The 25,949-nt window shown below is 39.9% G+C and overlaps 1 protein-coding gene across 2 annotated transcripts in view; it reads right to left on the bottom strand.

The window, feature by feature from the left end:
• Positions 1-308: 308 nt before the first annotated feature.
• LOC100691509 (interferon-induced protein 44) overlaps positions 309-25,949 on the bottom strand; it is a 31,505-nt gene continuing 5,864 nt past the window's right edge. Inside the window, exons 1-10 of one of the 2 annotated variants that reach the window (XM_019356367.2) lie at positions 4,844-4,920; positions 4,493-4,528; positions 4,285-4,311; positions 4,154-4,171; positions 3,992-4,025; positions 2,138-2,339; positions 1,804-1,953; positions 1,416-1,584; positions 1,002-1,102; positions 310-915 (exon numbers count right to left, since the gene is read on the bottom strand). In XM_019356367.2, coding sequence (XP_019211912.1) covers positions 751-915; positions 1,002-1,102; positions 1,416-1,584; positions 1,804-1,953; positions 2,138-2,339; positions 3,992-4,025; positions 4,154-4,171; positions 4,285-4,311; positions 4,493-4,520 — 894 coding nt within the window. In that variant the 5' untranslated portion in view covers positions 4,521-4,528; positions 4,844-4,920 and the 3' untranslated portion in view covers positions 310-750. Of the gene's footprint in view, positions 916-1,001; positions 1,103-1,415; positions 1,585-1,803; positions 1,954-2,137; positions 2,340-3,991; positions 4,026-4,153; positions 4,172-4,284; positions 4,312-4,492; positions 4,529-4,843; positions 4,921-25,949 lie in introns of those variants that run through there. The other variant, XM_019356368.2, reaches the window with a different exon arrangement.

Here is a 25,949-nt window from a genome sequence, read left to right as displayed (position 1 = left end):
ATAAATTTGTCATTTAAAACAAATTTGGGTCTGATTAATAATAAATCACAACAAATAAATTGGCACGTTAAAAATATAGGAAAACCCACACAAACATAAATGTAAATGCTGTAATTTGATTATTTTAATAAACCATGTAACTTGGATGGATTAGATGCTGCTGTGACCACAGTGCACACGTCTGATGTTGCTGTTGGCAGGTGGTCATAATGTTATGCCTGATCGTTGTATGTTCTTCACAGAAAATGAAAGAAAACTTATTCAGGAATATTTTTTAATTGTATCATTTTTATTTTGGTAAACACTGAAAAGGGTACAACAGACCTAAACACCATACAAGGTTTAATGCAAATGTATGAGACATTTATTTATCTTAAGTGCACATTTGCATTCTAACATGCAGAGTTGGGTGATGGCTACACAAGCTCATTGCTGGAGTGCATGTGTGAAATTTATCTGCAAAGACAATGACAGCTTTATTTTATTTGATTATAAATGTTCTTCGATATATTTCTGTGATGTTAGTCGATATTAAGAAAGGAAAAGAGAGAGATGAAACTTGTGTTTCTTTTCAGTTTAATCACACTCAGTCATATCAGCTTTTATTAACAACTTCCTGATTTTTATTTTATCTGGTAATTAACATCAACCTGTGTGGAAAAAGTGACTCTTATTGTACTGGGATTATCTATAATTCATCGAGTGTATTACATCACTGTGTATGTCTGAAACTGTCAGGAATGTGTCAGTTTATAATTTAGAGTCAATGAAGTCTTCTCCCAGGTCAATCATCATTCTCAGTGCGCTCAGGATCAAAGTGTCGATGTCGTCATTCAGTTGTGTTTCTTCACTGTAGTTCTTCACAGGAAGGATGAAGTTAAGCGGGATCCCCAGTTTTGAGCTCAGATCTCCCATCTGAGTTTTTACAGAAACAAATAAATTACTGTAAGATCTGAGTACAGGTATCGTTGTAATGTTAAATTTTTCCAGCCAAAATTCACCTTTCTCTTCACGAGCTTGCTTTTGTACACATTCTTCAGGTCCTTTTCAGTTTCAGGACAGGCCTCATCAAATTTGGTAAGAACAGCTAACTGTGGAATACCTGGCAACATGAGATGTTTTATGATTAACTTGACAGGAATTTTTACTATGTATACAATTTGCACAACAACAACAACAATACTAGTGTTCCACTCTGATTGTCTTTCAGCAGAGACTGTGTCCATATTTAACCAGGTATAGTTATACATTTTTTGTTATCAGAAGTTTTAAGACAAGCAAGTCTAATGCAGAATTTCAGCCATGTTTTTCATGCACATGCATTTGTTTTCTTTTACAAGTAAAGTGTTAGAATAAATAACCAAGATGTTCTTTAAATGCACTGTAAGTCTGTTACACACTCAGTCCCCTCTTACCCAAGTCGCTGGCTGTCTCTCTGATGGCTTTCATCTTCTGTAACACTGAGCTGTTAATTTCTGTCGTGTTACCAGAGTAGAGACAAACCAGAACATGAACTCTGTCCTCTGGAGAAGGTGAAGGGTTGTAGCCAGAATCAGACGTGGACAATGGAGACGCAGGGTTGAACTGCAATATGTTACAAAGATCATAAGCAGTCATTGTATACGATAACAAGAATCTCAATAACAACATGAATGAAAAAGACTGTGCATGTCTGTATTTTTTTTTAAAAACTTGAATAAATTCATCAATATATGATTTACTTTTTTGATCACAAAATAACTTGAAGAAAATTAGAGAGTTTTACTAAAAGAGTAAACACAGTTCATAGTTTGATGATTGTACCTTATAACCCTCCTTCACATGTCCCATCATGGCCAGTTTGATGTCTTCCACTCTCACTCCTCGTCCACTCCCTTCTTCCAAACCCATCAGGTCATTGAAGACAAATGGGTAAAACTGCTCTGCATCCTTCTTAATGTTGTGGGTTTCATACTGAAAGACAATAAAAGGTTTACAAACAACTTGGGAGGAGATACGATTTGTTTTAAACATAATCAAATGTTTTAATTATTTATTAAATCTTGAACATGGTGTGTAGGCTAATATTTTACCATAAGTTACAGTTTCACTTGTTACATTTCCAGACATCGAGTCAGTGTAAATAAAAAGAAATTACTTTTTTGGTGAAACTTCCTTCCTCCTCGTTTGTTGCGTTGGTCAAAGCTGGAGAGGTTATTCTTCTCCGTAAGGCATTGCTGACAGAATTGATGAAGCTGGACTTCCCAGCACCGACTGGGCCATAGAGCAAAACTCTGACATGTCTCACTTGGTCATTTTGAAGCTGAAAATTCTTCACATACTGCAGATCTTCCTGGTTCCTGCAAATGGGGTTAAAACAAGTTTAATATATTGTAGATGTACTTTAAAATGAAATCATCCTAATACCTCTGTGGGGTTGCTTTTTAAAGGAAAGCATTTAATTAAAAAAAGAGGTCAGTGCAGCAGTTAGATTAAAAACACGAGGACATCATAACATGGAAACACATTTGTGGAAAGGTCCTCATTTATGTCTCTGAAATGTAGATAAAATATAAAATGTAAATGTAGAAATGTAGATGACTCCTCCCTCCTGTCTTCATCATTAATGATCTAGTCCAGTATTTACTTGGGCGTTACTTAACCAATTAACCAATAACAAACTGTTATATGTCAGCTGGTTTATCTATGAAGATTGCTTAATTTGAATTTTTTTATATTTCCTGTAATTTATTTAAGCACATTATCAGAATAGCATGATAACATTTTCTGAAAGGCATATCGTCAGGAATCATCAGATTTCCAATGCAAACTAAATACTGACCTCATGATGGAGCTATTTTAAAAAAGATATACAATTACAGACAGTGTTGGGAAGGTTACTTTTAAAATGTATTCCACTACAGAATACTGAATACATGCCCCAAAATGTATTCTGTAACGTATTCCGTTACGTTACTCAATGAGAGTAACGTATTCTGAATACTTTGGAATACTTAATATATTATCATGCTGTTTACAACTACATGAATGTCCTATTGCTGTGATTTATTACTGTTACTGAAGGTACGTAGTACGAAACGTAGTAAAGGGACCTCTGGCTAATACGGTGGGTTCCGTGTCGGGCTGGTAGCCGAAAACTAGCTTTACTTTGTTGTCTGGGTCAACTTTGCTTGCGGGAGACAGAGAGAGGCGTTGAAAGGCTGCTCCAACGGAACTTATTTTTTCCGGAGGAAAACACGAACACAGTGTACAGTCGAGTCTTAATAGCTTACTTACAAATAGGCTCGTCAGGCACTCTTCTTGGCTGCAGTGGTTATTATTATATTTACATGCTTCCAGCTCCCGTTTTTGCTCCGTGACAGCTCGGACTTTTCCTTTCTCTCCCTCCCTCGCTCACAGACACATAACGTGTATGGCAGTCCATTCTCCCTGCAGCACGGACTACACTGCCCATCAGGCTACATGCTTTAGAGCTATGCCTGTAGCATTCTGCCTTTTAGCTTAGCACAACAACAACAACAACAAAAAAGCGCTCTCTCACCCAGGAAACACGCAGAGAGAGAGCGTCACCCTGTAACCATGGCAACCGTAACGCTGCCGCCTGGAACAACAGAACGTAGCTGTCAAACAAACCCAAACAATCCTGACCCGCGATAATATGAAACAGGAAAGTACCGCCGTGTATTCCATTTATTTCAACAAAGTAACTGTATTCTGAATACCACCTTTTTAAACGGTAACTGTAACGGAATACAGTTACTCATATTTTGTATTCTGAATACGTAACGGCGGTACATGTATTCCGTTACTCCCCAACACTGATTACAGAAGCCACAGTAATTCATCCTGAGGAAAACATGCGTATTGGAAGTTGTCCACTTAATAAAGCCTGCATAGAAGCGTTGAGCAGTAGCAGTAGCATGTGAGGCATAAAATCCAGTCAGAAGCTGGTTTCCAGTCTTGTTCACAAGACTGGGAACTGTAGATTTACCCCCAAGATACTTGTCTCCACGGAGTTTTCAAAGCTGTAAATGAAATTAAAAGGCATTTTAGAAAGTGAAATAGATGCAACTGTATTTGTAAACAGGAGAAAACACTTTTATTCAAAATAATCTGCGAATAACAGTAACCAATGTTCTAAAATGAAACTTACTAGGAGAAGGTGGAGGTGCTACAAGATCAAATTAAAACACAAGCAACATGAAACATATTAGACAGTTATGTGCACAAACATCTGCAAATAATTTGCAGAAATTGTGTTATTAAATTCATGAAATAACTTACTAGGACGACGTGGTGGAGCTGGAGGTGCTACAAAGTGAAACATACAGGAAGTAAAATACAGTTTCAGTTTCAATTAATATTTCTGAATTGTTTGTTGTGGGAATATAACTGCAACAAACAAATAAGATTTAAGTTGCATTGATTTCTAATAAGCAGCTCTTGCCTTATCCTGCAACAGAGAACAATGTCTTTACTATATGTTACTTACATTTAGGAGAAGAAGAGCCACCTCCCATGGTGAAAACTGAAGAAGTAAAAATAAATTTGATATTAATCAATAACACATAAAATATTTCACTGATCACCCCCCACCTCCAAAAAGAAAAAGTTTATGGAATAATTATAACCTTAAACTAAATGAGTTCCGAACTTGAACATAAAACCAAAGACTTTGCACAAATATTGTCTTCTACATTAAAGTAATGAAGGGAAGGAGGTAAAAATACAACTCTGTTACAGACTGGACTTTCCACACATAATAAAACAGAATAAAATTGAACTGTATGAATCACTAAGGCTCTTTTTGAACCTGCTAACAAACATGGTAAAGACATCTTACCTGTATTGTGATGCAGCTGCAGAGGCAAAGATCAAGTGAAGCTGTTGAAGGAAACACAGTCGGTCTTATATAGATGAATCTCATTCACTTTCACTTTCCTTATGACAAACCATGACTGTTGTAAAAAACCATTTCTGGGAAGCAATTTACCTGATGCTTTGCTTCTGACTTTTCCCTTACATGACTTTGCAATTATTAGAAAAGATAAAATGGACAAATGTATTTATCTTTCAAAATGTGAAACTCAGATTCTTTATAAGTGTTTGCAGGCTATAATTAATCATTACTGATGAACACACCAAATGGAAATGCCTGTTCACATATATTTACAGGTCCTTCTCAAAAGATTTGCATATTGTGATAAAGTTCATTATTTCCTGTAATGCACTGATAAACATTACACTTTCATATATTTTAGATTCATTACACACAACTGAAGTAGTTCAAGCCTTTCATTGTTTTAATATTGATGATTTTGGCATACATAACTCATGAAAACCCAAAATTCCTATCCCAAAAAATTAGCATATCATGAAAAGGTTCTCTAAACGAGCTCTTAACCTAATCATCTGAATCAACGAATTAACTCTAAACACCTGCAAAAGATTCCTGAGGCTTTTAAAAACTCCCAGCCTGGTTCATTACTCAAAACCGCAATCATGGGTAAGACTGCCGACCTGACTGCTGTCCAGAAGGCCATCATTGACAGCCTCAAGCAAGAGAGTAAGACACAGAAAGAAATTTCTGAACGAATAGGCTGTTCCCAGAGTGCTGTATATAGGCACCTCAGTGGGAAGTCTGTGGGAAGGAAAAAGTGTGGCAGAAAACGCTGCACAACGAGAAGAGGTGACCGGACCCTGAGGAAGATTGTGGAGAAGAACCGATTCCAGACCTTGGGGGACCTGCGGAAGAAGTGGACTGAGTCTGGAGTAGAAACATCCAGAGCCACCGTGTACAGGCGTGTCCAGGAAATGGGCTACAGGTGCCGCATTCCCCAGGTCGAGCCACTTTTGAACCAGAAACAGCGGCAGAAGCGCCTGACCTGGGCTACAGAGAAGCAGCACTGGACTGTTGCTCACTGGTCCAAAGTACTTTTTTCGGATGAAAGCAACTTTTGCATGTCATTCGGAAATCAAGGTGCCAGAGTCTGGAGGAAGACTGGGGAGAGGGAAATGCCAAAATGCCTGGAGTCCAGTGTCAAGTACCCACAGTGAGTGATGGTCTGGGGTGCCATGTCAGCTGCTGGTGTTGGTCCACTGTGTTTTATCAAGGGTCAATGCAGCTAGCTATCAGGAGATTTTGGAGCACTTCATGCTTCCATCTGCTGAAAAGCTTTATGGAGATGAAGATTTCATTTGTCAGCATGACCTGGCACCTGCTCACAGTGCCAAAACCACTGGTAAATGGTTTACTGACCATGGTGTTACTGTGCTCAACTGGCCTGCCAACTCTCCTGACCTGAACCCCATAGAGAATCTGTGGGATACTGTGAAGAGAAAGTTGAGAGACTCAAGACCCAACACTCGGGATGAGCTTAAGGCCGCTATCGAAGCATCCTGGGCCTCCATAACACCTCAGCAGTGCCACAGGCTGATTGCCTCCATGCCACGCCGCATTGAAGCAGTCATTTCTGCAAAAGGATTCCCGACCAAGTATTGAGTGCATAACTGAATATAATTATTTGAAGGTTGACTTTTTTTGTATTAAAAACACTTTTCTTTTATTGGTCGGATGAAATATGCTAATTTTTTGAGACAGGAATTTGGGGTTTTCATGAGTTATGTATGCCAAAATCATCAATATTAAAACAATGAAAGGCTTGAACTACTTCAGTTGTGTGTAATGAATCTAAAATATGAAAGTCTAATGTTTATCAGTACATTACAGGAAATAATGAACTTTATCACAGTATGCTATTTTTTTGAGAAGGACCTGCATATTGTTTTATCTCTGAAACCAGCAGACTGCTCACTTATTGTTTTTCTGCAAAAAGTTGCCAATTTCTAAAACATTGATTTAGAGGCAACTTCCAAGACACGGGAGGTAGATTTCCTACAAACCACATGCTTTATCGTAAAAATAAAACAGAAAGTGGAAGTGGGCAGGCTACTCTATAAAAGACCAAGTGCTCTCTTTGAGTAGTTTCACTGCATCCTCCTCTCTGCAGCAGTCACAGCAGCAGCACAAGGTAGGAAGCCAGACTGATGTTGTTTTATATGTTTTGGTATTTTAATTTCATTTTTTATCTGTCTGGTTGGTTTTGTTTTCTAGTTTGCATTTTCTGATGTTTGAGAACATGGATTACACAGAACAGTTTGTTAGCTGGAGACATATATCACTTTGCTTATTTTTTCCTTTTTCTTTTTTTTTGCTTACACTATTAAACCTGAGTGTATTAATTGCTGCATTGCTGACTTTACCCTGCAATAGACTGATGATCTGTCCAAAGTGTACCTCCTTGTAGAGTATGTTAGCATAGACCTAACATAGTGGACTTGGACATCTGTTACCTTTTGCTTCTTATTTTTATATCTTTCTTTCTTTCAGGTCTTCAGATTTGATCATGGAAAAATCTAAAAGTAAGTGACAAATTGTTTAATGCAGATATCCAACTTAGTCACCACAGTCTTCTTGTTCATGGCATTGATGTAATTCTTATAATAATGATACCTCAATAATACCTCATTTTTATTATAGTGCTGAGTCATTATTAAAGTGCTGACGTTATGCCTGCTGCCTCGCCTCTGTCAGTGCGCCCCAGGGCAGCTGTGGCTACAGTGTAGCTTGCTATCCAACTTAGTCACTGCATTGAATTCATGTTGTTCTTAAAGGCATTGATAAAATTCTTATAACATTTATACTCATAATACCTCATTTTCATTATAGTGCTGACTAGGGATGGGTACCGGTATCCGGTGCCATTATAGCACCGGTTCTGACATAAACGATAGTAACCAGACTGAAAAGCAGCGCACATTTCGGTGCTTTATTTCGGTGCTCTTTTTCCCGAGATGTGATACACTTCAGATTCTAGCCAATCATTTTATGTTTCCAAGGATAGTAGGCGGGCCCAGGTACGTACGTTCTTTTAGAGCAGCGCTCTCTGCTTGAGTAGCTTAATGTTGTTCGTGTATAATTTATGTTGAGTACGCTAACCACGTTATTACATTAATGCATGTAAGGTGAACTAGCAAACACTGTCGTAGTTACATGCGGCTGTCTTCTTGTTTGATGGCAGATACTCCCTTCACCCTGGCCAAAAAGGCTAAAATGACCAAAGAAAAAGTGGGAAACAGCTAAACATGAGAGGTTTTTGGACAAAGTTTGTGTTTTTTCCATTGTTTAAGCACTGCTTCCAGCCAAGAGTGAGACCATATATGCCCTATAGCTGCAGAAAAGTCCGACAATGTTATCTTTTTACAAAAAACAGCTAAACATAAGATAAGATAACCTTTATTAGTCCCACACGTGGGAAATTTGTTTTGTTACAGCAGGAAGTGGACAGTGCAAAAGTTATGAAGCAAAAATTAGAATATAATAAGAATAAATACAGTACACAACTGTACAGAATAGAATAGAATAAATACTATATACAGTAGAATAAAATAGAATAAAATATACAATAGGATAAAAATAGAGTACAAATGCTTTATACAATTTGGTAAAAATACAACGATGCCAGAAAAGAGTATTGCACATTAGTCTTATTGCACATGTGTGGATGTGTGTGTTTTATCAGTTGGAGTCTTTGTTGTTGTCGTTTTTGGACGAAGTTTGTGTTCTCCATTCTTCCGAAAGGTTGGGAAAGACTCCTCTACATGACACTGACAGTAAAACAAAATAATTGGTGGATTAACAGTGTTTCCAGAGTTTTTTCCATTGGAGGAAAAGTTTCAACCTCTTACCTATGCCACTCTTTTTCTTTTTACAAATCACACCACACTATGTACCACACTATGCATTACGTCATTACATGGTAAATACAACCTTGTTTCTTATCAAGAAGACAAAATTTGCCATTTAGTCATGTGTCAGAGTGAGCATCCAATCAAACTTTTAAAAAAAAAGACCTAAAGCTTTTCTGTTAAGTTTTTCCTCTTTTCAAAATGTGTGCAGATGCAGTAAAGGTCCACATTTACTGCACAGCTGAGACCTTCGGGCGGACAAAGATGTGCTGTACCAAGTAAACTTGTCTCAACAGTAGTGCTGACTAGGGATGGGTACCGGTATCCGGTGCCATTATAGCATCGGTTCTGACATAAACGGTAGTAACCAGACCGAAAAGCAGCGCACATGTCGGTGCTTTATTTCGGTGCTTTTTTTCCTGAGATGTGATACACTTCAGATTCTAGCCAATCATTTTATGTTTCCAAGGATAGTAGGCGGGCCCAGGTACGTACGTTCTTTTAGAGCAGCGCTCTCTGCTTGAGTAGCTTAATGTTGTTCGTGTGTAATTTATGTTGAGTACGCTAACCACGTTATTATATTAATGCATGTAAGGTGAACTAGCAAACACTGTCGTAGTTGCATGCGGCTGTCTTCTTGTTTGATGGCAGATACTCCCTTCACCCTGGCCAAAAAGGCTAAAATGACCAAAGAAAAAGTGGGAAACAGCTAAACATGAGAGGTTTTTGGACAAAGTTTGTGTTTTTTTCCATTGTTTAAGCACTGCTTCCAGCCAAGAGTGAGACCATATATGCCCTATAGCTGCAGAAAAGGCTAACATTGTTATCTTTTTACAAAAAAACAGCTAAACATAAAATAAGATTGTGGGGAATGGGGTAACGGTCGTTCTCCGTGACATTATTCAAACGATGAAAATCCCCACACGGCCGCCACCGACCGTCGGACTTGGGCACCATGTGTAGCGGAGAGGCCCAGGCACTATTCGAACGCTGCACAATGCCGAGGTGGAGGTAAACACAGACGACATGAGAGCTCTCGATTATCACTCGTCGTTTATTCTCATCACCACAGAACTGAACTCTTTTCCCTCCAAAACATAACAACAACACTTCCTGAGGACTGGGTGTGAGTGGAGCCCTCCAGTGGTCCACCACAAGATAACCTTTATCAGTCCCACACGTGGGAAATTTGTTTTGTTACAGCAGGAAGTGGACAGTGCAAAAGTTATGAAGCAAAAATTAGAATATAATAAGAATAAATACAGTACACAACTGTACAGAATAGAATAGAATAAATACTATATACAGTAGAATAAAATAGAATAAAATATACAATAGGATAAAAATAAAGTACAAATGTTTTATACAATTTGGTAAAAATACAATGATGCCAGAAAAGATTATTGCACATTAGTCTTATTGCACATGTGTGGATGTGTGTGTTTTATCAGTTGGAGTCTTTGTTGTGGAGTCTGAGAGGTTTTTGGACGAAGTTTGTGTTCTCCATTCTTCCGAAAGGTTGGGAAAAGACTCCTCTACATGACACTGACAGTAAAACAAAATAATTGGTGGATTAACAGTGTTTCCAGAGTTTTTTCCATTGGAGGAAAAGTTTCAACCTCTTACCAATGCCACTCTTTTTCTTTTAACAAATCACACCACACTATGTACCACACTATGCATTACGTCATTACATGGTAAATACAACCTTGTTTCTTATCAAGAAGACAAAATTTGCCATTTAGTCATGTGTCAGAGTGAGCATCCAATCAAACTTTTTTTAAGAAAAAAGACCTAAAGCTTTTCTGTTAAGTTTTTCCTCTTTTCAAAATGTGTGCAGATGCAGTAAAGATCTACAGTTACTGTACAGCTGAGACCTTCGGGGCGGACAAAGATGTGCTGTACCAAGTTGTAAACTTGTCTCAACAGCTACTGGTGGAGAGCACAGACCTATGGGAATGCAACACTGTCATTGTTTTCTGCCCAATCAACATTCGTGTTAGGTCAGATGTGGAGGCAGCCATGGCTAAAGCACCAGGTACCATAAAGCTTGGTCACAGTAATATGAAGTGTGTTCAGTTTTCCATATTTTCTCTTTAACTTTACTCACTATCAATATGCTTATTAATATTTTAATTCAGTTTTGCAGATAATCATGGAAAAATCTTTTCTTATGGTTTCAGCCCTCTATCATTCAAAACAGTAACAATGCAATAGCTTTGTATTTGATTTTATTTATTTAGTGTTTTTTCTGCTGTGTGCAGGTAATAAAGACATCATCCTGGTTGTGATGCACCATACCCGAAAGACAGACTACTCAACAAGTGGGACAGAGTGGTCTCAAATATTTCCAAAAGTAATCCTGCATGTTGATGTTCTCTTTCATGAGACTGAGAGAGGATTACTGAGATGTCAAAAGAATAAACAGGCAATCTGTCAGATACAACAAAAACTACAGGACATTAGCAAACCAACCAACACTTTTGGAGTGCTGGGTTGTCTGATTGCCTGATTTTGTAGTAACACAGCTCGGACACTGACAATGAAAAAAACGGTGTAGTAGGGACTAGAACAACTAACGATTTACACTTTGCATGAAAAAGGATAAACCTGAATAGTCTAAATGAACAATATATTACTAATTACAATGTTGAATCTTTACAATATGAGATTTAATGTCACAACCAAATGAATGAAAATGCTGATACTGTAAGTGTTCATATCAAAGTGAATGATTGAATAAAGTCTCGTGATAATATGAGTCCTCAGTTTGCTTTGTGGTAACACTTTATTTTAGCAGACCTATTTTGCACTTTTATGCTGTGTATAGAAAAAGATTGCATGGTTTACGGTAGAAAGTAGCATAGTTGTACACAGCTCTAACACATTTTACAAATGTTTAAGATCTTTTTAATGATTGATAATGAAACAAAAGTCTACATGAACATCAAGGAATACTTCAGATGTTATTGATTTTGTTTGTCAATAAATTCTTTGACAATTAATTCGGGCCCAGGGCCACCAAAAGCCCCTCCTTGTTCATGACAGTTTTCAGGAACCAGCCTGCCCCCTGCCACCTCCCAGCCATGGGTTTTAGGGACCCTTCTCGGGGACCCCAGGGGTGTGGTCCTTGGAACAGACCCTTGTGTCGTATCCACCATGACCCAGTTCCTGCGTCAGCCAGCAGTGATGGGGTAAGCCAGCCCTTATGTGGAGTCAGATCCTTAACATAGGGAGGTTCTGGAAGCAGAGATGATCTCTGTTGTCCTTGCAAAGAAGACCCACAATGAGCGGGTAGGGTTCTACTCAAGTTATCTCATCTAAGTAAATTCAGACGTAAAAAATATTTAAATAAATTGTTTTACCAGTTGTTCTACTTTTTTAATCTAAAAAAAAAAACCCACCTGATATTAGAGCTGCCGGGAGAAAGAAGTGTTGACTCATATTAGCTCAACACAAAAACTTGTGAGTTGATAAAGTGACATCCCTATAGAACGAAAAACATATTTTTTCAATAATACCCTTCTCCTGCCTACATTTACTCTGGCAACAAATATTTTAATGTTTTGCATCTGTTTGTGCTTTGTGTCATTTTCTCTTATGAAGATAGGTGAGATTTTTTTCAGTTATGAGCTACTTTTATTTTCATTAATATAAAAACAGTTTAAGGCGAAATTACGCTTCACTTTCGATGAGATCACTTAAAATACCTAATAAATTCTAACTGTCAGAAATAACAATTAATTACAAAATGATATAATTATTTATAAAACATTTATTAAGACACAAGCATGGAGCTCGTATGTTAATCAATAAATATATAAATTTGCATCTAAAGACTTTATAATTTATTTAGAAAGAATACAATGATATAGGGCTTTATCAAGAATAAATATTTATAAATGAATACTAAGGTGAAGTAATGCTTCATAAATGATAAAATAAGATCTTAATAATGGCTTACTAAAGCTCAACAGTTCACACATCAAATAGAAACATGAATCACTTGTAATGATTAGAAACTTGATAGAATTTCAAATCTAGTTTGGGGAGTCATTCAGTGAGAAACAGTGAAATGATTTTCCATGTGAAAAGGTGGACAGCAGAAACAGAAAGAAACAGTGAGAACTAAAAGAGAAACAAAGAGCTTTGGAACAACGAGGCAGCAGGAGGACAGCTGCAGTTTAACAGCTTCAATTCACTGACAGGAAACAACATTAGAAACATCATCATCCTCAACTCATCTGCTCCACTGACACTGACACCTTCAACGGACACACCTTCACTTTACCAGCCACAGTGCGAATGAACGGAAACATCCTGTGAGTGAAAGTGTGTGTGAAGGTGTGTATGTGTGTGTTAGTATCAGGATCAGAGAACGACAGCTTTCCTCTGTTCCAGTCCAGATTCACTCTGATCCTCTGGAGCTTCTTCTCTAATGGGAGAGAAGCACAATTGCTTTTGTCTGTAGAGGTTCTTCAAACACACCCAGTCCCCACCCTGTACTGTCTCCAACTTCAACATCCCAGCTGTGAGTCCCTGAGTTAAAGCCCTCAGAGCCCAGGACAGAGCAGGAACGATCAAACCTCTCTGGATTATCAGGAAGCTGCTGCCTCTCTCCTCCTCCTCTCACACTGGTCAGATCTTCAGACAGGATGAGGTTTGGATGAGCAGTGTTTGGGTCCAGAATGAGAGGAGTGTAGGAGACCATGTCCTTCATGTTGTTCCAGATGTTGAAGGTCAGGTTGCCCAGGTGTTTGGCCTGGTCTATCAGAGCTCCTGAGGGCAGCTGTGGATCATCCAGCAGGGGGCAGCGCTGGACTCTTTCCACTGCAGCCTTGTAGTTGTGCAGGAATGAGACGTCTTCAGCTCTCAGCTCCTCCTCTGTGGCTCTGACTGTGTCTGAAAGAGCTGCTATCTCTCTGCTCAGAGCCTCCATCTTCTCCTTCATCATCCCACTCTTCTGCTCCTCTTCCTCCCTCAGTGCAGCCATCCTGGCCTCCTCTTCCTCTGCTAGAAACTGCTGAAGCTTCTTAAACTGCTCCTTAATCTGCCTCTCTGTGTGTCGGGCCTGGACCTTAATGTGTTCTGCTGTTTGATCAAACTTCACTTGAACTTCTTCACAAACCTTTAACTTCTTTATTGTCATTGCACAGTCATACCTTGTACATTAGTACAATGAAAATGGTAATTAACCCACATCGGCACCACACACAACTAAACACAGCACAACACAGCAACTTAAAGTGGATTTTTGTAAAGTGCAAGAAACGTATGAGTAAAAAAAGGTATCTCTTAATTGATAAATAAAAAAATAATAATTGAATGTTCATTCCACATTATTATTATTATTATTATTATTACTATTATTATTGTTGTTGTTGTTGTTGTTGCTGTTAGCTCTGATTTGGGCTAGTGCCCTGTTGTAAAACCTGACCTTGACCAGACATGAAAAAAGAGAGTGTTGATGAATCATGTTTTCTTCTACATCAGGTGGAGACCAGGTGCACGTGTGTCACTTACCTGAGACCAGTATGCACTATGGAAAGAAGGCAAAGCTGACAGAGGCAGTTTGTAGCTATGGGCAATTTTCTGCTGCTTTAACGTAGGTCCTGTGGTACATGTGTAGGTTACTTTGACACATACATAATTATTATTGCAGACCATGTACACACTTCATGGAAACAGAACTCACTGATGACTATAGCCTTTTTCAGCAGGATAATGCCCCTGCCTCAAAGTAAAAATGTTCTAGGAGCACAACAGTGAGCTTCAACTGATGACAAATTACTCAGGTCAGGTCTGGATTACTCAGAGTGGGATGTTCTGGTAAAACAAGTCTAAACCATGAAGGCTCCACAACGCAGGTTGCAAATATTGCTAATCTACGCACACCTTCAGGAGTCCAGTGAAATCCATGCGTCAATGGGTGAGGGATGTTTTGACAGCAAGAGGGGGACCAACAAGATATTAGGCAGGTGGCAATGTTCCTTCCAAGCTGCGCACATGCGCAATTGCGCATTGCTGGCACGGTCTCTACGCACAGAAAATCTGCATTGCGCACAAAAAAAAAAGAAAAAGAAAATCGTACCTGTTAATTGAAATTAAAATAAATATGTTAACAACTCTGTTTTGCAGTGTTAGTCAGTAAGTGACTGGCTGCTCCTGTATGGGATTAGAACTATGCCACCTTATCCCATAGTCCAGCCAATTGAGCTAACCCCCCCCCTCCCTCCCAGCCTTTCCTATTGGTGGAAATATTTACCATGTCAACCAATCAAGAAATGATATGACAACGTGGCATTTAGTTGTTTAGGAAGGGGGAAGTTTTAGGAGTGACGGCGGTGTTTTGAGATGTGAGAGATTTGAAACATTTAGCACAAATCTTGTGTAGTTAGTGTGTAGTGTAGTCAATAGTTTTGTTGTGTGTGTCAGAACAATGAGGCGACTGCTGAATGTTGCAGGTGTTACAGGAGTGATACATCTCCTGTTGTCAGGCCTGCAGCAGGGGCGATTCTAGGATCAGAGCTTTAGGGGTGCTGAGCACCCAGAGAGCTGCCCAGCCAGGCAAGATAAACTTTATTCGTCACGATGAGACTTCTTCCCTGTGTCTCTCAGTCCCTGCATCCTTAAATGTCTCCAGTTGTCCCGAGTTCTCTATGACTGTCTCCTTGGTGCATTTAAACCCCTGTTCCTTCCTGTCCTCGTCGTCTGTTGTCCTCGTCTCCGTTATCAGTCATCATAATTTTACCATCTCTGTGCAAGTCTGCAAATTTCTTTCTTAAATCATATGATTCTTAGATTCAACAAGTCTCTCTGTGCCTAGGTCCTCATCACAAAACATGACATCACTGTTTTGTACATTTTAACACAATTTAATCCCCATATTTGTGAAAGAAAAGCAAAACACTTTTTTGAAAAGTCTGTAACAAAACCATCAAATCAAAGATAAAGGTTATTTAAATGCTGCAAAAGAAGAATGGATTGGAATAAAAAAATATATATCCTAACCTTAATTACTGGGGGAGGATAATGAATGATGCTCATAGTGAGTAAAAAGTAAACTGAGTGCATTTTTTGGACAGAGATTCACTTTTAATGTGTATGTATAATATAATACAGATACATAAAAAAACACAAACCCAAAACAGAATAAATTATTACAAATAAAAATCTTTACTGCACATACTAAATTTACTAATTTAATAATACTAATTTTGTGTTGTAATATTTAATCGGGTTCATGCTTTCATAGTGGTACTTGGGAGACTTGACATTTTTATCAGGTGGTACACACTGTAAAAAGTTTGAGAAACACTGATAAGGTAAGTGTATGTGTGCTTTTGGAAAACATTTAAAGCTGTAGTACAGAATCTTTTAAACAAGCTAGCTTAAAAAACATTTTTAGAATATAAACAGAGCATCTGCTTCTCTTTACAGCTCCTCACTCCACCAGGGCTCTGTTTGGCACTTTCTGATAGTGCACAAATGTGGTGCACGTACTGCAGCAGTCATACAGACAACTGGACGATCCAAAGGTTGGCCTACCTATTACTGGCTGAGGTTTTAGTAGAATTGTGGCTGAACCACATAAAAATATATCATTAATTTTAATCTCCCCAATCAATGATAATGTTATGTTGGAATGTTGTTAAAGAGGGTCAAAAATGTTTCAACCCAGTTTGTTTTGCAGATTCTGTATAGCAGCTTTAATATAGGGAGAACACAACTTCCTGATTGTATGAGTAAAATCAGGTTTTTTCTCTTTGTCAGTTTAACAGTTTCTGTTTTGCCTGTCACTGTTCCCTGTCTGTTTTCTTACCTGGTTCTTCCTGACCTTGTACTTTCTCCTCACGTTCCCCTCTTTCCTCTCTCCCTCTTTGGACTGACAATCATACACAAATAGATTGTATTCAATTAGATGAAAAATTACATTAATATGAAAAAATACTATTAAGATCACTAACAAAAAGTCCTCTCTCAGTTTACTTTCAACCAAAAGGAAAATAACCAAACCACATGAACATCTAATAAAAGATTTAAATATTGAAACACTGATCCAACATTATTCTTGATTGACGGATCATTTGATTTTACACTTTTACCTGAATGTGGCTCCTTTTTTTGAAAAAACGTCCTTTTATCTATTATGAACCTGGCTGTCTCTCTGTACAAACACACACACACACACACACAACGGTTGTTATAAGGTTAATGAGCATTCGGTCAGTTAGCTAGTTAGTATCCATTTCAAACAGGACAGTGGTAACAACAGTAGGCTAGGGACAATTTTAAGTTTTAGATTTTAAATAGGCTGTATATATTTCAATGGGAGCAACAGGACGGTCAGATGTCGCTGATTTTACTACAGTATAGGACGGACTGCAGTGTTGCAGGTTACCTGGGTGTAATGTTTTTCAGCTAAAAAGAAACATGGCCTGACTCCTACCTAACTATATAAAGAGTAACTGAAGGTTAAATGCAGCTAATATGTCCTGTTTTAAGCCAGGCACTTACACCTCTGCTCCGCTGCGTCTCAGCCACCATCGCTCTGGCAGCAACGGTGCTAGAGCCAGAGTAGGGGAACAGCGAGCTGGAACAAACCATTTTGGGAGGGAGGGGGGGTATCTATACTTTTGTTGTTAAAATGTTATGTCTCAACCAAGCACTGTATGCTTTTTATATTTTTAGCAGTGTGTCGCACAAACAGCAAATATTGTCAAAAAAAGTAAGAAGTCTTTGGGGGTGCTTTGATTCATTTTGGGGGTGCTGAAGCACCCCCAAAAATGGGCTAAAATCGCCCCTGCCTGCAGGTATCAGGCTGTTGTTCTCCTTTATCTCATAGTGGACAGAAATTATTTTCTGGAGTGACACAAATAATTTGTGTGGCATCAAATTTGATGCAGAACAGGTGATTGTTCTGTAAATAGTTTGACATGTTTATTTAAAAAAACGCTCTGGCTGCATTTTTAGGTAAACAGCTGCAAGAAACTTTGTTGTTTGCAAAACTCAGTTACTTTTTTTGAAGAAGTAACTATATAATTAACTGCCCAATATTGGTCATTATATACTGAATTTTGGTGCAATTAGATGGAGATTTTAATGTACACACGTGCGGAGTCCAACAGTTCAATGTTGAACTATCTTACAATAGTCAGAACAAAGACTTTATAGGGTTGGCAGTCTGCCTGTTGCCAGGCAGACTCAAACAAAGCATACGTCACTCCAAAACCACAAACGTTCAGTTAACTTTGAACACAGTTTTAAAAAAGAACATTGTCTTCAGCTCGACCCCAGGTGCTTCCTGTCACCATCCTGCCCAGGCTTATCTTCTGGAACATCAGGTCCACGTTCTGCACAAACCGTCACTCATGCAGGCACAACTTTGCAGTCGCAAGCAAAGCATAATTAACTCTCTTACCTATATAAATGAGTCTATCTAATATATGTGTGTATGTGGGTGTATGTGTGTCTGTGCGTGCACAGAGTGTGCATCTGCTCTCTGCACCTTAGTTGATCTCAACTTAGGCAACCAGGCTAAGGCCATCCTGTGTGTAATGATCTTGACTTATATGTAAAATGTATAAAATAAATGTTTCAATCTAATACAACTACTTAAAACTTAATCAAAGCTTAATCAAAGATAAATGCATCAAAGATGATAATAGCATCATCCAAACTGCTCCTCAGAATGACTTGCACTGAGACTGTGCTTTCGGTTTCACTTCTGCAGAAGCATGCAACTTCAAAAACATATAACTTCCTGTCTTTACACAGAGGATATTTCCTGTCCCTGCAGTCTACACAGAAACATTTAAGATTATAGGAGCATTGAAAAACATTTAAACTTATAGATTCAACTCAACAGTTTAAAGTGGTTCTTACTGGACCTGTAATAAAGACTAATATAATACCAATATATTTGAACATCTGAATGCATCTGAATGCAACATAACTATTAATAATGAAATGGTAATGATGATTATAGAAATAGCAGCAAATAATAGCAGTAAAATATTTCTACTCTTCACAATTGTCAGTATAATCTTTTAATGATATAAGTCTGCATATGGTAGAGTACTGCATGTTGACCTTTTGATGACTTAGGCTGTTGGGTGGTGATGATGGGTTTAGATTTTATTATTGTCATTTGTATTAAGAAATATTTAACCATATATGCTTAGAGGTGTATAATCGATTGTGTAGTGAAAGGATGTGTGATCTTTAGTAGTCTGCAAAGGCTTTGTGTGCATTCCAGAGTGTTCTGGCATTCACACCCACATCCTGGAAGCATGGGAGAGGGCATACCTTGTGTTATTGTTTTATGGTAGGATAAACGTATCTATGTCTGTTTTAGGCTAAGTGCCTTTTGTTTAGATGAACTGCTGGACTTCCAGACCAGCAGGTTTAGGGAAGTCTTTATGGGGTCACAGTCTGAAGCCCATCATTGGGTGGAAAACGCACCCAGTGATGTATATAAATACAGACCAGGGCAGTGGCAGAGCGGAGTCTCGGAGCCCTCACTTCTGTGCGAGTGCTCTGTGGCTGCCCTTGCTGCAAGTAAAACTGTGTGTTTCTCCTCTCTGATTCTCAGCTGAAGAAGTGTCTTAGAATCTCTTGACACTCATAATACAAGTCAGAGCTTTATAAAACAAATTTTGTGTTTTCAAAATTGGAGTTATTGGAGTTGGAGTTATTTTTACTTCTAATAGTAATAGGCATGCTATTGCTTCTAATAGTGTTAACATACTGCACAGGTCATGAACAAGAATTTTTTTAATTTTCATTGTAAGTGGGCTAAAGCAGTTAATTAAAAGTAGTCTAACATAAATGTAAATGCTGTAATTTGATTATTTTAATAAACCATGTAACTTGGATGGTGTCAAAAGATTTCAGGATTTGGGGATTTTGGGGATTTTTATTATTATTTTATTTTATTACTTTATCTTTTGCTCTTTATGTTTATGTTTGCTCTTTCAGTAAGTCACACTTTGTGCCGACTCCTAAATGGGGAAGTTACACTCTGTACTCCACAGGGCGTCTGCACGCAGCAGCTATTTTATCTCTTCCTGTATCACTTCCTGTATGTCCTTTCAATAAAAGACTACTTCTTTATGCTGCAGGGGCGAGTCTCCCTGAGTCTCGACCGTGTACACGTAAACCTGTCTGAGCGTTTTATTCTGACCTGAGTTGCATAACAGGAAAACTCCTGACATTTCTTGGTCCTTCGAGCCGGATGGGACACAGCACTTTTGTGTGACCCCACAGGAAAGCCTCATCGAGCCCTGACGTCGTGAGAAGCCCGCGCTGAAGTCTGTCGACAGCTCCTGTCCAGGTACAGGATAAAGTCCAGAGACGTGAATTCGGGTTCTGGCCAGCGTTCTTATAAGTGGTCCACGGCGGTGGGGGTCGATGAGGTAGACCTGAGAGACCGGCAGCAACCAGGTGAATATTAACACTCAGACACCTCGCGTAAAACGTTTAGGCTCGCCCAGAGGGGCTGGTAGCATTCCTAAAAGTAATGGCTCGCCTGGAAAAGGGCTGGAAGCATTTTTAGATAAACCTCGTCCGTAAAACGTAGTGCGCGTTGAAAAGGTATTGTTGTTGTTTCATTTTTGTTGGTGGAATAAGTTGATTTTACAGCACAATAAGGAGGCTGAACTATTCCACTATTTTGTTTGCTGTTGGCCACCCAAGTACTGGTGAAAAGAGAGAAACAGGTCGTGTTTCATCACATAAAGATGACACCGCTTTCAAGAATAGCTTGAAAGTAGAAGGCCGTGTCAACTACCTCTCTCGATTCTCGTGCCAGAGAAGGTGCCACAGTTGTTTAGTTGTAAAGTATTAAAATAAAGGGATTAAAATGGGTAATGAAGCTTCAAAACTCACTGCTGACGAGCAGTGGTTAGAGAAAAAATGTCCAGGCGCCGGACAAATTAGTGCAAGTAGATGGAGAAATCCTAAAAAAACAAAATGTCCCACTTGGGAAGGTAAATCCCAACTGAAACACAACTGAGGGAAGCTCTTTTGAAAGAAATAGCAGAAACCAAAAACCTAAGAAAGAAAGGGAAACGTTCGCACGAATTGCAATATTTCAAGGCCTGGAAGGCAGAAGCAGCTAGGCGAGAGGAAAACAAAAAGAAAAGACAAGAGAAGAAAGATAAAAAGTCAGAAAAACAGAACTTAACCGCCAGTTTAGTAAAACCGGAAGACGAGACACAGTGCAGTGCTCGCAATATGTGTATTAATCCACCACCATATGCGCCACCACCTCCCACATCTGCAGCCACAGCCGCAGCATCTCCCACATCTGCAGCCACAGCTGCAGCACCACCCATTAAACACTCACCCATATCAGGAAGAACTAGGTCACATACACAACATCCTTATGTGAAAGTACAGACAATGCTAAACAAACTTTCACTCAAAGATAGCCCACAAGGAGAAATAGGAGACACAGTCGATCCACCAGCCACTGGTATCTACCCATTGGTAGCCGTGGCTAACCCTAGATTTGGCCTAATAATAGGGCCAGAAGGACAGGAGGAGCAAGATGACCGCCCACACATACATGTTTTCCGTCCGTGGTCACAGACGGACAGACAAAATGTCCTGAAAGATGTTCCTCCACTGAATGAAGGTTTTACACCATGGAGGGATGCTGTAGAACTGATCAGGAGGCAATGGTATTTAAACGGTCATGAAATGCTTCAAGTAATGCAAGATTTATTAGGTTTAAGGATGGGAACAGTTAGAGGGGATTATACCGGCTCAAACGCCGGGGGTGTAGCACATGCACCAGGAAGCACCGACCTAATCAATGACCTAACAAATTTATATGAGAGAATTAGAGTACGGTTGGCCCCGAGGGCTGACTATGGCAAAATAGGGGAGGTAAAGCAAAAAGAAGCCGAAACAGCTTCTGATTTTCTGGACCGGCTGCGCCCGGTTTTTAGACAGCATTCAGGCCTAGATTATGAAGAAGCCCCAGAGAGACCATACCAACAGCAACTAAAGAACGCATTCTTAAACGGTCTCCTTCCCCCAGTTAGAGCCCACGTTGAAAAACACTGGGTAACAATGAACACTGGTAACCTAGCAGACGCCCTGCAGTATGCAGAACATGCAACCCGAGTGGTAAAAAAGAAAGAGAAAGGAGGTGTTTTCACTGTGGATCCCGAAACAGGATTCATAGCATTTGCTGGTGGATACAGAGGACAGAGACAAGGACAGCAGAAAGGACAGGGAAAGAAAAGTGGTGGTTATAAGGGCTATAAGGGAGACAGGAGACAAAGGGGTGAGAGAGACAATCGCTGTTATGTTTGTGGAAAAGAAGGTCATTTTGCAAGGGACTGTAGGTACAAAAAGGAGGATGACTCAGGAGAGGGTCAGAGTAAGTGACTAGAACAGGAAGTAAAAGAAGAAACAGAAATTTTCAACATAGAACAGTTGCTCCTAGGTTCTGAACACAAACCTACAGTAACAATCCATGTCAGTGGCCAACCTCTAACCATGTTATGTGACACTGGAGCATGTAAAACCGTGCTAAATCAAAAGCCCAAGAAACTAAAATACTCAAGTGACACCCTGATAGTTAAATCTGCGTCAGGCCACACCAGTGTTAAATCAGTAACAGAAGAACTGTTACTAGTACACCATGAAAGCGGCAGAAGTTGTAAAAATCAATGTATATATGACCCATCCTGCCCAGTCAACCTTCTGGGGAGAGATGCTTTAGAGAAACTAAGGATTGGTGTAGTGCCAGGGCTAGAAGGCATGTACGCTAAACTAATGTTACATGAAGAGCAAAGTCCTGAGGCCCGTCAGTTCAATGTGTGTAGGGGACAGGGAGAACCCTACTATTATTGGACACTAGACCTGCCTCCATTAGAACCCTTGCAGCGTATAGCAAATCGCTACTTGCCAACCCATTCAAGAAAGCTAGACTTTGCTGAGTACCACAACACCTTAAGGTTCAAACAAAGCCCAGGTCATGACCCCATATATGACCAACAAGTGCACAAACTAGGACCACAGAAACTCACACTGCAACACCTCTATGTCACCCAAAGCGGTAACGCAGTGTGCTCTGTAATACAGCCAGGAAAGGTACAAGAGCTAAACAGGATGCCAAAACCACATGTGTCAGTAGCACGCAATGACGACACGGACTGGAAAGACTTAGGCCACATCCTCACACAGGTGGAAAGGGACAGATATGAGAAAACTGAAGAAACACATGAAGGGTGGCTTCAGGGCCGTAGAACAGGATGTATGAGGTACACATTAGGGTGGGTATGCACGACACAGCCAGCAACCCACATGACTGACTGCGCAGATGCACACATGCATGAAGTTAGTGAGGGCTGATACACACTCTTTTCCTCTAGTTCTCATCCAGAACTAGAGGAACTACCTGCTAAGCTGTGGTCTACAGGACCAACAGACGTAGGACTAATTAAAGGAGCAGATCCTGTCGTAGTAAAAACCACCACAACTTACAGGCCAGTAAAACCACAGTATCCCCTCACAACAGAGGCCAAAGCAGGAATAAAACCAGTAATAGCAGACATGGAAAAGGCAGGCATCCTAATAAAAACAACTGAAGTAACCTGTAACACGCCCATTTTCCCAGTAAAAAAAGCAAATATGGGAAAATACCGCCTAGTACATGACCTCAGGGCAATAAATGAAGTAACAGCACAAATCCCACCTGTGGTAGCAAATCCACATACAATTCTGAATCAAGTGACCCCCAAGGAACAGTGGTTTTCAGTTATAGATCTGTCTAATGCATTCTTTTCTGTACCACTACACCCTGACTCACAGCATCTGTTCGGGTTCACTTTTGAGGGTCAAAAGTACACATATACGAGGTTACCTCAGGGCTTCCAGAACAGCCCCACTCTGTACGCAGAGGCTCTAAAGAGGTCCATGTCACTGTGCACACTCCCCGCCCCGGGACAGTTTCTCCTGTATGTAGATGATATACTCATCACAGGGAACACACTAGCAGACTGTAAAGTAAACACAATGACAGTGTTACACCATCTAGCTGAGCAGGGCCATAAAGTCTCACAGCACAAACTACAACTGTGGAGCCAAAAGGTCACATACCTCGGGCACACACTCACTGGGGAAGGGAAGACACTGTTAGACAGCAGAAAACTAGCAGTACAAAACGCTCCAAAACCACTCACGAAACAACAGATGATGAGCTTCTTAGGGGTCTGCAATTATTGTAGAAGTTGGATACCTGACTACGCTTTGTTGGCTCAGCCTTTGCAGAACCTGATTTATGGTAAAAATCTGGCACTGAAAGATAAAATAGAATGGACACCAGAAGCAGAAGAAGCGTTCAGTAATTTAAAACTTGCACTCCAATCTCATACAGTTTTAGCATTGCCAGATTATGACAAACCTTTCTGTTTGCATGTAGACGGAGGTGCAGGCTACATGAAGGCTGTGTTGACGCAGGCCTTCGGGGAAAAGCAACGTCCACTTGCGTTTTATTCATGTAAATTAGACTCAGTTGCATCAGGTTTGCCCACGTGCGTGCAGGCCTGTGCAGCTGCAGCAGAGGCAGTTAAGAAGTCTGCTGATATCATTCTTGGACACACATTAATTATCAAAGTTCCACACGCTGTAACCTCCATCTTGTTGCAAGCAAACTTATCTTACCTCACACATGCCAGACAACTCTCTTATGTAGGCATTCTGCTTTCACAGTCACACATCAGGATTGAGAAGTGTGGACGATTAAACCCCAGCACACTTCTCCCAACTTCGCAAGATGGTGACGCACACTGCTGTATAGAGACGCTAAATGAGGAAACAAAACCACGCGCTGACCTTCACAGCACCCCACAGGCTGGTTTCACTAACATCTTTGTAGACGGTTCAGCGTCCAAAAATAGCCTTGGGCGGAACTGTGTGGGTTATGCAGTAACCACAGTTGACACAGTTTTAGAAGCGAAAGCACTAACTTCCTCATACTCTGCACAGAGTGCAGAACTCACGGCCGTCATACGTGCCTGTCAACTGCATGAAGACCGAGACATAAACATATACACTGACAGCCAGTATGTCTTTGCTGCTGTGCATCATTTTGCAAAAATCTGGCAGAATAGGGGGATGGTTACCTCTACTGGCAACCCAGTGCAACATGGGAATCTTTTAAAGGCACTGTTGGAAGTGATAATATTGCCGAAACAGTTAGCATTATGTAAATGTGCTGCACACCAGAAAGACATCTCAGAGGTCACTAGAGGCAATAACTTTGCAGATCAAGCAGCAAAAGCAGCAGCACAACAACCTATAGACACATTACTGTCTGACTCCTCAGTGCAAATACCACTTGATGTGCTTAAAAATGAACAGAAAGCTGCACCAACTAGAGAACAAAAGAGGTGGTTAAAATGTGGAGCTCGCCTGGAGAATGATTTGATGACTTGTAATGGCAAACCAGTACTACCAAAATCCTTACACAAAACAGCAGCGTTAGTGACACACGGGTCCACTCACGTGTCGACGGGAGGAATGGTAGATATACTCTCTAAACATTTCTACACCCAAGATTTCGAAACTTCAGCAAAAGTATTTGTCAGAACATGCATGATTTGCCAAAAACATAATGCACAGGGAAACCTCAGACCGAGAAGAGGTAATTTTCCCACACCACCCCATCCTTTTCATACAATCCACATGGATTTTATTGAGCTAAATGAATGCCAGGGCTCAAAATACGTTCTAGTGATCATAGATGTATTCTCAAAATGGCCAGAAATCTATCCAGTAAAAAAAGCAGACGCCATCTCAGTTGCAAAATGTTTATGCAATCACTTCATTCCAACATATGGCATCCCCACTCTGATAAGATCAGACAATGGGACACATTTTGTTAATGAAGTAATCAGTAAGGTCTCTGAAGCACTAGGATTTAGCATCAAACACCACTGTGCTTACCACCCTCAAAGTGCCGGACTCGTGGAAAGAACTAACGGCACAATAAAACAGAGACTGAGAAAATGCATGGAAGAAACAGGGAGACCATGGCCTGAGTGTATAGGCCTGGTAAAAATGTGGATGAGACTGACACAAAGTTCTCAGAAACTCACACCTTTTGAGATCATTCACGGCAGACGATTTCCACTGCCAATTACAAGTGAGCCTATAGATAAGTCAATAAGAGAAACTACACT

The sequence above is a fragment of the Oreochromis niloticus genome, linkage group LG3 (genome assembly GCF_001858045.2).
Source record: "Oreochromis niloticus isolate F11D_XX linkage group LG3, O_niloticus_UMD_NMBU, whole genome shotgun sequence".
Lineage (NCBI taxonomy): Eukaryota > Metazoa > Chordata > Actinopteri > Cichliformes > Cichlidae > Oreochromis > Oreochromis niloticus.
Note: the sequence above shows the minus strand (reverse complement) of the source record. Positions and strands in the feature narration are given on the sequence as shown.